The sequence below is a fragment of the Columba livia genome, chromosome 2 (assembly GCF_036013475.1).
Source record: "Columba livia isolate bColLiv1 breed racing homer chromosome 2, bColLiv1.pat.W.v2, whole genome shotgun sequence".
NCBI classification, from domain to species: Eukaryota; Metazoa; Chordata; class Aves; order Columbiformes; family Columbidae; genus Columba; species Columba livia.
The window spans coordinates 55070619-55085644 of record NC_088603.1 but is presented as its reverse complement, the minus strand read 5'-3'; the positions used below and the strand labels follow the sequence as shown (position 1 = coordinate 55085644).

The 15026-nt window shown below is 37.8% G+C and overlaps 1 protein-coding gene across 1 annotated transcript in view; it reads right to left on the bottom strand.

Annotated features, from left to right (window-relative positions):
• The window catches only part of VPS41 (VPS41 subunit of HOPS complex), a 107273-nt gene that overhangs the window by 70880 nt on the left and 21367 nt on the right, over nt 1–15026 (bottom strand). The window contains exon 4 of the mRNA XM_065052012.1: nt 14136–14213. Within this exon, the coding sequence (XP_064908084.1) occupies nt 14136–14213 (78 nt within the window). The remainder of the gene's footprint in view (nt 1–14135; nt 14214–15026) is intronic.

The window sequence follows — 15026 nt, the reverse complement described above, 5'->3', positions numbered from 1 at the left end:
GTCAACACCCTGTGGATAATTTTGATATTTCAGAAAAGAAGAACACAGATAATTTTGTGAGTTACTCTCCCTCATCCTGCTCTTCTTGTGTTTTTTTGGTGTTTTTTTGTTTTTTTTTTTTTTTTTTTTTTTTTAATTAAACATTATCAACTTAATCAAGGAGTTACAACCATCTTTCCCTTGTGGTGGGTTGTTTTTGTTGTTTGTTTGGTTTTTTTTTCATTTTTGTTTTTTAAATTTTATTCTTCTACCTAACCCACTGAAGAGTTTAATTTGCCTGGCAAAAGAAAATAGGCTTTGGTTTTTACAGTACAGAGGATAAATGCCCTTCCAGCAACATCCACCTTTATAGGTCAACAAAAGATGAAGAATCACTCAAGGTTAGAGAGGACACAGGTAGTCAGTAACTCATCAGAACCTGCAAAACTGATCATTCGATACAGTCAGAACCAGGATATGCTCCGGTCTTTGCTCAGTTGACTGTTTTAAAAGAATGTCAATGGGTGGGGAAAAACAAACAAACAAAAACCACTGTCCAAATGTACAGACATCATATTTAAAAAAAAAAATAAATACATTAAGCATTACAACAGCAATCTGAGGTCAAAGTGTCAATCTAAAAATTAGGAAGATATCATCCATATAAATATTACTCAACTAATAGATCATCTAATCTTAAACTGCATGCCATAAAACCAGAAGCAGATATGTATAAGACGTTGAGGAAATAACTAATAATTACTTAATTGGGACTACACTGAGTAATTTTTTTTTAACCTAATCAGGACCCCTAGCATTAGGCAATAGAAGGAAAAACACACAACGTCTTTGTGGTCACAACAATACTTAGAGTTCTGTATAAATAATAGGCACACACATAGTATTCTAAAGCAATATAATTCAAATCTGGCAATAGGGAGGATCCTGTTAGTTAGGGGAAGAAATACACTGAAATTATTAACCTGAGAACAGCTTCAGAAATTCATAAAGTGTGGAAGTTCTGGCAAAGAAGGAAGAAACGCCTTCAGCTGAATTTCCATTAGCTGCAGTTTTCTTTCTGATGGAGACATGTTTGGAATTCTGGACAACATAAGTAAGTTTGACTGCTCAAAATCAATAATGTCAAGCTGACATTATAGAACAAAAAAACGTTACCTTAATGGAAGGAAGAAAAGTTTAGGGAGAGGGAGAAAAAGCTAACAGGCACCTTGCACATAAAGATCTAAATGGAGGCTTGTGCAAAATCCTAAATTTAAAGAAAAAGAAAATCAAGTATCTACCAAATGTACCTCATGTTATAATCAATTACCTAATGCAAAATGCTTGAAATAAATCACTTAGTATAGATTATGTCAGCTCTTCTATTACGAGTAAATCCAGGGCCACTCAGAAAGCTTCTTTTAATTGTGTTCTTTGTGGCAACTCCTTCTCCCCTGCCACTCATCATCAACCCACCTTATACTATCAGTCCCCCAGTGGTAAACCTGAGAAATCAATCTGCTAATGTATAATTTGTAAAGCTTCTCTGACTAACAAATGGATAATTGATTCTTTCACAAATGCTGCATCCCAATGGATATGAAGTGGATGAACAAGAAACGTAAGACTGGATTTCACTCCCATTCTGTGAGAAATGCAATATTTACAAGCTAGGAATCTAAACGTTTTAATAGTTGCCTGTGACTTCATGCCTTTTAGCCACGGTTAGCAGGAAAGCAACACACCCATTAGGAGTGTGAAAAGCAAAGCAGTGTTCGATCATACTTACAGCAAAGCTCATTTTACTTCAAGAGGTTCCCAATGCTAATACAACCCCCTTAAGCAGCATTTTCATCCATCCTTTAAAAAGAATTTTCAGAAACTTTTCCTAAATTTACCCAACTACACACACACGTATATGTACCCAAAGAAAAAAAACACCCACAGGTCTTTTCTGGTACATGAATATCAATCTGGATCTATATAATCACTACATAAGCTGACCTCCATACTAAGGTAAATTGTATGTACAGAGTTTGAATTGTAATAAAAAAAAACTGTCTCCTACAAGTGCCCATTTTTGATTTATTCATATGTTTTCATCTGCACGACATTCACATAAACAAGCATGTAAACCTCCAATGTACAGTGATATGACTAACCAACACACTGCTTAAAAAGTTAGCCCACTGGAGTAAGGACCACCGCTTTTATGTTTGTATTATTTCTACCATGGTGGAGGTATCCAAGTGCAAAATACAGAAAGTGCCCCAGTTATTGTCATAACTCAGCTAAGATCCCTTCAAAACACAAGCCTTGCTCTAGGTAAGATGAGGAATTTGCTTTGAATAGAGTCCCAACTTTTCAGCTTTTACATCAGTAAATTAGACATTCTATATGCATCAACACCAATGAATTGTGAAAAACAGACAATGCCTCCTTGAAGACTAATAGAAAAAAAAACAACAAAGCAAACCTAAGCAAGTGATGAATATTCTCTATCTCCAAGGGTGCCTTTCCAATCCAAAATTATAACCTTAGCCCACCTGGAAGAAAGCCTAATTTACCTAACTTGTCAAAAAAGGAGTTCTGGTTTTCAGTGTCTCTTCATGCTGTATCATGTTTACTTATACAAGGCAAATAGTACACACATACCTATGTGTTCGTACACAACAGACAAACATAATATAGCAACACACAAAGGCTTTAACAGAAAAGGCAGCTTTAAAACTTACAGAAAAAACTGTTCACCACTACATGCAATAGAAGTAGTACACTCTGAATTTACGACACTTAAATTTTCATTTGATGAAAATTTACTAATATCCACACCAAAGAGGTTTTGTTCAACAATACTGGCAGCTAAATTCTGATAAGGAAGTGAGGATTCCTGCTCCAGTGCTTTTCCTGTAACACTCTTGAATCTGTCATGCTCCAAATGAAAAATGGGAAATTATATTGAAGAAAAGGGAGGGGGGAAAAGCTGGGGAGAATGACAAGGTCTGGGACACAGAACAATAACATTAACTTTTATTTTGTCTGTGGAAAGGCAGACCTTGCCTACAAAACAAAAAAAGCAAGATCTCAAAAGCTTGTCTAAAACTGAGGAAATATGAGGACGAGGAATCTCTCATATGCAGTCTGAGAAAGTGGGAAAGACCAAAAAAAGCCTACAGTGATTTCAATATTTTCCACATGGGTGAATTCCCTAATCTTGTTCATCAACTACAGGGACTAGGAGAGAAAAAAATCCAAGGGAAAAAAAATTAACAAGGGATCTCCCTAAATCTGTAGTAGTTGCTGGATAATCAGAATGCTTGTCTAGGAATGATGGAACTATTACTGAAAACAAATCTATACTGAAACCCTACACTGCTTCCTAGCAGAGTTTAACCATTAGATAATTCCTGATGGATTCAAAGTAGAATCTCTTTTCTATTAAAACACTGGTGTGTAAGGCAATATCCTCCCAGGAGCTCTATGCCAAAGTAAACCAATTACTCCTGTTTCCTCCCCTCCCCAGATCCCCTTCACCATCCACTGTGTAACTGCAGGGCTTCAGCACTGGTATGTCCTAAGCCTGCCTCTAGCTCTGTGGTGCTCTGTGTATTAAAGCCACCTGAGAACATGAAGCAATATTCCCCATCACACACCCATGGGGAGAGCTGAAGTACAGGTGGAGGACGGAGGAAGTGCTGCAGGCAATGCCTACGTACATGTTCCTTGGTAGACTCAACAGCATTGGAGAAGACTATACCAAGCAGCCCAGAGGTTCCCTTCACTCATTTCTCTAACTGTTTTCTTTTCAGAACAGCTCCCCGAGCACAATGAACTTGAAGAATTCATCACTGAGCATTAACTTTCCACACAGGCTACTGAATTATAAATGGGTTTTGAAGAATAATAATAATAATAAAAAAAAATCTAAACCTCTGACGATGAAACTTAAGGGGGTACTTTCACAGCTTGTTTCTTACAGAATACCAGCACCGCTGTCATTAATGTATTTAACAGGATTTTGTAGAATTCAGTCCACTGAAGTAGAAAGTATGAGATTTTTCTCCATTTCTTGATAAGCCACATTTTAGAGATGTGACTGATGAGAGGCCAACCAGGTCATACAGTGCAACTTCTTGTCAAGACAGGTTTTCTCTTTAGAGATTATATTTTATTGATGCTTGGACCAAACAACTTTTAAAGAAGCAAGGAGGCTCTTGACTATTCTTCTTAGGGGTCATGCATTGTTGTGCCAACTTCATTTCCAGGAAGGCTTTAACAACAACCATGACGTTCATCTCACTCTGTGACCTAACACAGGACAGAGGATACAACCATGTGGAGCCTGGCGTCCCTGCTTCTCCATACATTCCATGATGTAGCCATTATTTTCTTCACAACTACATAGTTTTGTTCCTTCTATCAGCTCCTGCAATGAAAACCTGCACTAAGTGTTTTCTTCAGTTATTTTAGCCTGTCAACCATTCCACTACAGACAATCATCCCAACCCAGTGCGTACTGAAATCACAGAATCACAGAATAGTTTGGGTTGGAAGGGACCTTCAAAGGTCATCTAGTCCAACCTCCTTGCAATTAACAGGAACATTTTCAACTCGATCAGGTTGCTCAGAGCCCCGTCCAGCCTGGCCTTGAATGTCTCCAGGGATGGAGCATCTACCTGGGCAACCTGTGCCAGTGTTTCACCACAAAAACTTTCTTCCTCATGTTTAGACTGAATCTCCCCTCTTCTAGTTTAAAACCATCACCCCTTGTCCTGTCATAACACACCCTGCTGAAAAAGTCTGTGGCCATCCTTCTTATAGGCTCCTTTTATGTACTGAAACCAGTGAAAAGGATCTCTCACTAATGTAATCAGACAGAAGCAGAAATATTCTAAGGGCGGGAACTGGCTTTCCTAACTGAAAATGACATAAGTAGTCATGTTCCTGGCATAGTTAAATATTACACTGGGTGATCAATGCTGAAGTTAAGCCAATAGCTAGAGCTAAAGTACCATTTTCCATGTAAACATTCAGTGATCAACACTGGTATGGATTGGCAAAAGCAAGAGCTATATGCAAGAACAAATACATTTCCTGCTTACTGAAAGCACTGTATTCTCCTTGGACACCCAACTCTGGAACTTCATTTGCAATTATATCATCTGGGAAAGTCTCACAAACCCATCAGAGATACTCAACAATGATCAACGTTGGCTGTCTGATTCTTAACAGGATCCTAAAAATGTCTGCAAATCAAAAAGATGGGGGAAGAGGGAGAATACTCACACAAGTAGAAACTATTGATCATGAAGTGCAGTGTAACATACTGTAAGAGGCATATCGTGTGCCACTGTGACAGTGAGACAGGGAAAGCTGAATGTGAAGATGAATTGATCCCGTGCAACTTCCTCAATGCATTTACATACAAAGAGGCTCTATTTCAATACCAGCGAAGTGCAGACATGACTGCTTATAATAAACTTTAAATAAAGTAGATCAGAAAAGCCAACAGATTCATTCATTCCTCTATCTTTACCCTGCTCACATTTCACAGCTCCTGTCTTCAAAACTGCCCAGACCTGCAGCAACTGCAGACTTCAATTAGCAGCCAGTTTTGGTTACAGTGGTGAACCTTCCAACACCAAAATATCACCCCTGAAATTTCTTATCGTTTTAATTCTCTGTGTCACAGGACACTGAGTGGAACTACCTTCCTCAGCAAGATCACAGGGGAGATGACCAGTGTGAAAGCAGCTACCTTGGTCAGCTGCCACTCTGCGGCTATTAGCACCCAAGACTGGTCAAATCTGGACTGTCCACATTTAGCATTCCATCAGGAGTGCAATAAACAACTGCTACGCACACTGTCATGTCTTTTAAAACAAATAAGTCTCATCCTGCAGAAAGGAATCTTTATTAGATTTGCAAAGTTCATTATCAATAGTATCTTAGTCCCTATGGGAAAAAATACTTAGTTTTGCCTTCATGTTTTGTTCATCATATTATGCCCCTGTTATGTCATTCTGTGTTTTTAATACTGCTGCATTTTTATTGTTAATGGAAACAAAGGGCTGTAGCTCTATCATTAATGTCAACTTGTATAAAAAACATTGTCCTCTAGAACTCAGTTGCTTTGGACTTTCTAACTAGGAAAACATTTTCTAATGCAAATAATATTTTATTAATGCCAGAACTCTGAATAATTCTGACAAGCAAACTGCTATTATTTTGTATATGTGCACGCAAGTGCCTGCCTTCCGTATAGACGAAAATGCCATCCAGGTATAATATGCCATTTGAAAGGAAAACAGCAGTATACTAGCTTCTTAGGAACCAAACCTTTCCAAATCCTCCCTATGCTTTTAAAGGTTGTTAGGGTTTAGAAAACGCACATCTGTGTTATCGGGCTTTTACGAAAAGACTTCATCAGTGATACCTGAAAGCAGCTGTTTCATTGCTGCTAATAAAAACTCTACAGCAACTCAGCCCAGTGGTCCAGCTGTATGTCAGCAAAGAGCGTTTAGGGAGGGTAGGAGACAGAAGTGGCACAATAGGCTTCTGAGATGAGTGGAAAAAGGAAACGGTGAACCACTGACTGTGTGTCCTGTGCCTGTCAATATCACCTGGTCAAAGCAGAAAGTTCCCAGTAGGACAGAGGCATCCTTGAGATGGTGAGAATCTGTGGCTTTTCGAGTACCAACAAGTAGTAAAAGACGGAACAAACTAGCAGCATCATGTCTTTCTTGTCAGCAACTAAGCCTCTGGAAGGCACAGAGAAGTGTGTTCCTTATTTAACAGTTGCTTGAAATTTGCTGGGAGTCTTTAAGAGTCAATTACACCCTAGAAAGGTAATCTTTTGCTTAAACCAGAGATGAAAAAAATATTATTGTGCATGGTTGTTTAATGTCTTTGAAATTAGAAAGCATGTTCCTGTGTTTTTCTTAAAAGCAAATAAATTTTATTGCCTAATATTGTTGTCAAATTATAGTGCACAGGGCAATTTTTTAGAGAAAAGGTCAGCAATAGTTGCAAACACAAATTACATTTTCTAAATAGTCACAAGACATAGTATGCATTCAAACAGCAGATGCTACCAAACCTGGATGGTGAAAGAAAAAAAAAAATGTTTTGGGGATTTTGATGTTTCTGCATATTGTCACAAATAATTTTGCCAAAAAATATTTGAAAATGCCACATGGCAATTCACTTAGCAGAATTATAGTAAGGTCATCTACTTGATCTTTCACAAAAATAGACTCAGATTTTCTACAAGGTCTGATAAAAAAAAATAAAAAACACACTGGAAACTTTGCCCTTTCACTGACCAAGAATGCTGTATTAAGTACCATAGCAGTAATGTCCTTCATGTTTAGCGTTCTCCCAAAATGAGATCGTTTTACTTAGAATTTTCCAGATTTTTTTTTTTTTGAGAACACACCAAATCTGATAGGATCCTACCAAGTCAAGAGAAACTGAGCTATTTGCTATGTCTAGATGATTGTGACAAAACAATATTCAGTCACAGCCCTTTAACATCATTATCAGGTGACATTAACAAAATCTTAGTGAAATCAGAGACATTAAAGAGGGCTGCTAAGGTACCGTAAACATAACACCTTTACAATTGGTCATGAAATGCAACTGACAGACAACAGGATACCCACTCTGTAGAAAACTGATTGACACTGGAGAACAGAAAGGAAACTTCTTCCTATGCATCTATGTAAAAAAAATAAAGGCAAAAGAATGTGCATTTGGAGAGTAATGAAGCTGTAAGGAAGATCATTCAGTCAGAGGATGGGGCTGATATCCTTCTCTAAAGAAGGGAGATGGGCAACACAGCTGCTAGTTCAAAAGACAATGAAGAAACAAATGCAGTCCCAGAAACAGCTGATGAAGTTCTTTGGCTTTATACTTTAAATGAAACTAATTTAATCCACAGCATACATGTTACTGTTTGTGACCACACAAGCATGTGTTTGACTTGTATGAGCTAACATCATTCAAGAAATAGATGTCTGGACCATACAAGACCTTCTGTAGCTGAACCCACACTCCCAACTAAACTTTTTACATTATTCTGCTCTAAGCTACAGAGTTATTGCAAGCTACAAGCCTGAAAGAATAAATGGTCATGCTTTCCTCATTTTTCAGCTTATAAAAATTAATCATACATTATACTACAATTGTTTACACCTCCTATATTTCATTCATACTCCAAGCAACATTTCTAGTAATAACAAATACCTTCAACATCTATCTGATCTCTTTATTTAAGTAAAAATTTATGCAACTCTCCCTTCAAAGGAAAGTTAGTGGATACAAAGACGATAGGCAAAACATCTATGAGAGGTGTTTTGGTTTCAATCATGTCAGACAAGAAACTTTTCTAGACCTACGGAATAACTGCTCTGATGTGACAATTTTTGCCAGTGTAGTACCTCACTTCTCAGCCAGTGACAGAGACACCCAGGGACACCACAATTCCTGCCAAGGAAGGGTCCTAATCCTCAACAGCTCCACAGTTCCCTTTGGAAACACTCCAGGTCACAAACAACCTAATAAATACAGCATCAGGACAAACATCATAAGACATACTTTCCAAGGCTTTATGACATCCAAAAAGACAAACTCAAAAGGCCATCTGAGTTACTCCCACAGTTACTGTAAAAACCTCTGGATTTCCAAATCATCGCAAGTTATAATGAAAAGATGGGTAGACAGATGCAGAAGAAGGCCTGTTAAATTGCATGTAGACATCCAAGTCTCAAAAGCAAGATCCTGAAGCATGTCACTTTTCTCCAGTTTTTCCATTTGGCAGAGCTAGGGGTTAACTTAAAGCATTTAAGACATAGGACTGCACCGCCCATTTGGGTGGGAGGTCCCATTGAGGGGAATGAAGCCTGTCTGCTGCATATACACTCGCTCCTATCAAAAACTTCATTTTTTCCTTTGGGTTTTGGAGACTACATTTATAGCAGTATGCTTGGTTTTGTACAAAACACAGGATTTCAGCTTCAAATTATAACAGGCGCAGTGACACTTTGCAAACACTAACACACAGCTACCCAGATCTTTACTCTAAGTTCTGTTGCTTCATTTCCCAACCAAGTCTTCTGTGTCTGAAAGTGACAACTAAAATGATGTAGTTAAAGTTATAAACAGGGAATTTTAAGTAGCCTGTCAAAATCAGTGACATTTATAGCATCTTAGTCTTAAACTTTCATGTAAAGTTCCATTCAAAATAACTTCCTCATTATACAATCAAATGCTTAAAGTTACCCTCCCCATTGAGAGATGCCACATTATCTCTTACAGCATCAGTGGGCTCTGCATCATCTCCAGCAACACCATTTAGTGCTTAAACAACAGCTGCTTCCTCATTAGGAAATATGCTTTTCTCTTTAACAATCAGACCCTTTGAAAAGCACATCAAGTCAACCAAAACCTCTGACATTTTCTTTGCAACCTGCTGGGGTATCAGCAAAACCAACAGGCTGGTGAGTGCTGTAACTTTAACAGATCCGAGGGCAACAATTTCACCATGGAAGAAAATGCCCTTTAATTTTTCAAGGTAGCAGAGATGACTTAGTGATTTTGGATTTCTGCCACTGCAATTAAAACAAAATAAAGAAATGTTTAGTACTACGCAACATGAGACAACTGGGGAAAAAAGAAAAAAGAAAAAAAAAAAAAGGTGAGGCCAGGAAAGAAATAAGTGGAAAAAGAAATGCTCTGAGAAGGGGCCTCTACTTAAAGTTTCATTCTTCCTGAAATTCTAGCACTCTTGAACAGCTCACAAACGTTGCATGCTAAAAGGACTTCAATTTCTTTGCACTAATAGAAGCTTCAAAACACTATTTACATTGTTGTTTAGGCTCATGCATCACCTCTGAAATACTTCTGATGCATTAAACATTTAAATCCCCCCTACTTGTAAAATAGAAGACATTTCCCCTTCTCACCGAGTATCACGGCCACCAGCCAAGACTTCTTACAATTTTTGCTTTAAGTTTGATGTTTATTAGAAGACCGGAAGGGGGGCAGATTTTCTTGCCCTTTGAAAGGTTTTTGATTTGTTACTTAACTAAACATGTTTGTACAGCTTTCTTCATATCTACAAGTCCTTAATCCACAAGATGTCAGTTGAGGCGATAATTATATTAATAAATTGTAGACAGTCTAAAAAGAAAAGAAAGATGGTGAGGCATTTGGAATTAACATGCTGTGAATCAGTCCTGCATCATCCTTTGTCAGTGGCATTAGCAGGCTTTTTTCCCCTCTTCCTGTTGCCTTTTAGTAATAATTTTCAGTGCGTTTGACACATTTCATCTCACTCAATGCACTGAACCCTAATACAAGAGAACACCAGTTTGTCAAACATATGTTATTTGAGGATGCATATCAGTTAATCTTAGGCGGCTGACATTGTCAAAGACAGCCACACCGGCATGAGCTGCAAACACGCCAGGCAAGGAGGAAAGGGGGATGATGCGAAAGTACCAACCTGGCTGCTGAGACAGCAGCACCACCCAAAGCCAAAGGCCAAAGCCCCCAAATTCCTGTCTCTGGATTCTCCACAAACCAAAAGTGCCCCACGCCAGTTTCAAAGCACATTTTGCAAACCTGAAATGACTGGATGTCTGCCCAGCACAGGACTCAGCATCAAGTAATTTAGGAGCAAGGTGAGAGCTAGGCTGTTCCGAAAAGACTTTCTAGTTGTCTACCTCAGTTTCACAGAAGCCTCTGTGAATATTTATGGGTCAAAGTACAGCATGTGATTAAGTCTTTGTAATACCAGGGCCAGTATTTGCAACTCAGCATACCCACGTTGTTTTGCTGCTATGGACATTACAGAATGAAGTCCTAAAAGTTTTTTTTTTTTTTTTCTAAACAATAAAAAACAAACAAAAATGTTACAATAGCATAACTTCTAGGGAGGCCATTACATGTTAGTGCTTCTTACAGCTGCCTTTAGCAATTTAAAATGCTAAATGCATTCAGCCTTGAACAGGAAGATCATAATTAAAAAATTGGCCATTTTGGAGATTATGCAACATACCTGTGAGGTTTTTTTCCCCTCAAAGCTCACAGGAGCTGGAGACATTATAAAGTAATTATGCTGCAAACCCCCTGAGACCAGTCTCTATTTCTGTTTTACAATTTCACCAATATGGAAAATAAATGATTTATTATAAAAACAAAATTCTCATTTCTTTGATTTTCAAGCCCATTTATGTTATTGAACATGGCTACCTGAGATTAGGAAAGAAAAATGGAAATCAAGAGGACTATGACAGTAGTAATGGTATTTTTCTACATATATGTCATATGAACTTGCTATTAAAATAAATTTTTTTAAAAAGGTTAAAATAAAAACCTCTCTCCCCCTTCTGGTTTATTTCACACATTACCACTACTTCGGATGTAGTGACTTTTAAAGTTTCCTGTCTATTATTAGCTTTTTCTATTTACACATTAAACAGACTTTTTTTTTTTTTTTTATTTCCCTACTTGGCTTTAAAAATAAGTAAAACCCTGAAAAGTTCCGGTAAAGACTCATACGCAGAACAATTCTTTGAATTACATAACTGATTTATTTCAGACAAAGGGATTCATGTTGCTATCCTTGCTATTCATTTCTGCCTTCTCATAAGACAGTAAACATTTGCTGAAAAGACTCTTTCAAAAAGAAAAATCTGTAAAATTCACTCCCTGGATATACTGTTTACTGCAAACAATTCCAAGATTTCAGTGGTAATATTGCTTGCTGTTTAATGAGAGACTACTTTATTTCCTCAGAACAATTTTTATACATTACTGATTTCCAGAAAATAGTAACAACAGATCCTTCTCCTACTTACAACTTCAAGGTAAAACCATATCTGCCATTCCACCAGTGGAAACACTTCTCAGAAGGAATTTGCTCATTTTGGACCCAACAGAGAACCAGAGAAAAATACCACTAGGGAAAAAAACTCTTTGCCCGTGGGCATTTACAAGGAATGCTTTGCACCTACAGGACTTCAGAAGTGACTCACCTCCTTCTCAAGAAAGGCTTAGGTTTTATTTGGGTTTCACTATACGGCAATGCACTAATGCAAATCCCCAAGGACCAGAGACAGTGAGCAGGCGTTGGTAGGAGAGAACAGAAGGAAGAGCCCACCAAACATTTTGATAGCAACATCTCTAGTCTGCAGCGCAAGATCATGAAAAGTTCAGGTTAGAAGGAAAATATTCTGACATAGAGCAGCCAGTTCAGAACAAACTGTCTAGAGGTTCAGCAGCTGACAACATTCAGTCAGAAAACTTCTCTGCTCAAGCAGCCAAGGATATCACAGGGCTGCTTTGTTTCTCACACAGGCAGCTTACTCTGTTCTACAACACTTAGTTCCTTGGAAAACTTTTCTTTTGAAGATAAGTGGTCCTAGACAGAAATAATTTTTCTTCAAACTATATATAAAAAAAAAAAAGAAGCACCCTTTCCATCTGATACATAATATAATTTATCCCTTGCACTGAAGACATGTATGTTACAAAAAGAAACAGAAACATTAAGAATCTAATCCAAGAAACATCTCTTTTTCCTATTCTACATCTCAAATGCAGTTTGTACTCAAACAACAGGTTAAAAAATAAATAGCTGCCATATCTTTAAGAAGAAATGGCACAAAAATCTTCATCTTGAAGCAGGCCAAGTTTGGAAAACAGATAACCGAGTAAGCACTGTGGAGCAGAAGGTGGTTTATACAGTCCAACCTTAACTTCATGATAAGAAACCATCTTGCCAGCAGACGCTGCTAAAGAGAAAAGCATATTTCCTAATGAGGAAGCAAAGAACAGAATATCAGATTTCAGTGGGTGGGCATAAAGGGGATGCAGGGATTTGGTTTTATAGTTTTTAGTAGAAAACAGGTCCCCTTGCTCTACACCTAAGCAGTGCCCGAAGTCTTTACAGAAAAAGGATTTCACTTTTAGGAACCAGTGTGGGAGAACAGTGCCTTGGTGATGAAGTTAGGAAAAAAAATGTCAGTTCTACAAATGAACTCTTCCAAGTGTCTGACACAGAGTGGAACGAATACCAGTCTAAGGCATTTAATGCCTGACTCAATAGAAAATCTCCACATCATTTGAGTGAGTCTTTGAGTCAGTCTTTTACCGCAAAGATAGAAAAGAAGAATTCAGGTACGCTTTAATCTGGGCTGCCACAAATACGTTACTTCAGAGAGAAAGAAACTGTATCTTTAGCAAGTAGCATACATGTAAAGTAATCTGAACTGTAAGGGAGACACCAAAGCTTTTCCTCTTTCGAAATGTAGTCAGCATCTCCTCTGTGGGGCTGACGAACATAAAGTTAAAAGAGACGCGAGAAGATAATCAGCTAGACTTTCATTAATACCTAGTAGGGTCATTGTAAGTTTGACCAATGCCACATTTCCTTTGACCAATGCCAAAAATTTCCTTTGTCTTCCTCCTATCACCCATGGAAGACAGGGCATTTGGATATTAGATATTTAAAAAAAACAAAAACAACAACAAAAAATATCCACAGTTAAAAGGAACTTTAAATACTCTAGAACAGAGCTCTAAATTTGGCATTTCATTCATCCCCTAATATCAAGAACCAGAATAAAGAAAACGTCTGCTGCTTCTCCTTCAATCAATACAATCCCTTAAGAGTCCACGTTTCAAAACATTCACATAAAATATTAGCATTATACATTTGCAGTAGATAAACTGAACCAGCAAGGCAATCAATCAATTTTCAATTACTTGTAGCAACTAGATAAGATGATAGTGCACACACTAACAACTGACAATAGTCACATAATGAGCAGGCTCATGCCTTGTGGTAGTTGTGTGTCTCTGGGGTACATAATTAATAATAGCCATTTAAAATCATAAATACGTATTTCCTCTTCTGTCGTCATGAAGAAAGTTTATTATATGTAAACTGAGATGTGCTCATCACAAAACCATCCAGTGTAACTTCTTTTTGCAAGGACCATACTCCGCTTCTTATGTTATGGGGAGGGAGTTAATGAAATGCCTTAGTAAAATTACAGGTGTAGCAAGAGCATTAACTTATTTATCAATTAGCACATCACACCATTTTTACACCCCAGTAGATATGTTCTGAATAATGCCATACTTACAACATCAAACTTCTGTGTGATGTTCCCCTGGACATCAAGTAAATAAACCTTGCCATAATGTGTTCCCAGTGCCAAAAACTGTAAAAGAAACAGACTGATTACATAAACACAAAGACACCACAACCAAAACTACAGCAATGCCAAATGAACTTTGGGATGTTTGGCAGATTGATGATTAGCAGCACCTAGGAAAAAAAATGAAACAAAACAAAAATCAAAAAACCAATACAACCACACTGCCTTCTATAGACAAAGCTTATTTTAACTCCACCTAAAGAATAAAACAGGGCCTTAAGCCCATATTACTGCGATAGTGCAAGTTAGCTGTCAGAATGAGTCATGAGGACCCTCATCCACCAACAACTAACGGTGTGTCTGCAGTCCGTACACACTGCCTGATGGACTGTGGCAGCAAATTAAAAATGCAGCGTGAAAGCCAGGACCAACACAGCCCTGAACTAGTTCCTCGATCCTATCCACAGCTTTGTTTTAATCATAACGCTTTCTGCTGGACTTTATTTTCAATTCTCCATCGTTAACATAAAACCCAAACATTCAAACGCAGCATAAGGCCACCAGTAAGCCACTGGTAAAACACTGCTGAATTATGGAAGGTCTCTAACAGTGTGTTTAAGCACACAGACAACCACTGGCTTTGCCTTCCTTCACACAGTACTCCTGCGTTGAACACTCTTAAGACAAATACACTTTTCCTTAGAAGTCTCAGGAATTTCATTCTAAAAACCAGCAGCAAAATAAAGAAATCTCCACACAAATGCATGCTATCACAAACTTATTTTGATACAAACAAGAAGGGAATTGATTCTGAAAGATCTGCTGATAATTGAACCACGTGAATTACACCATATAGAGAAAAGGAAGAACTTCAGT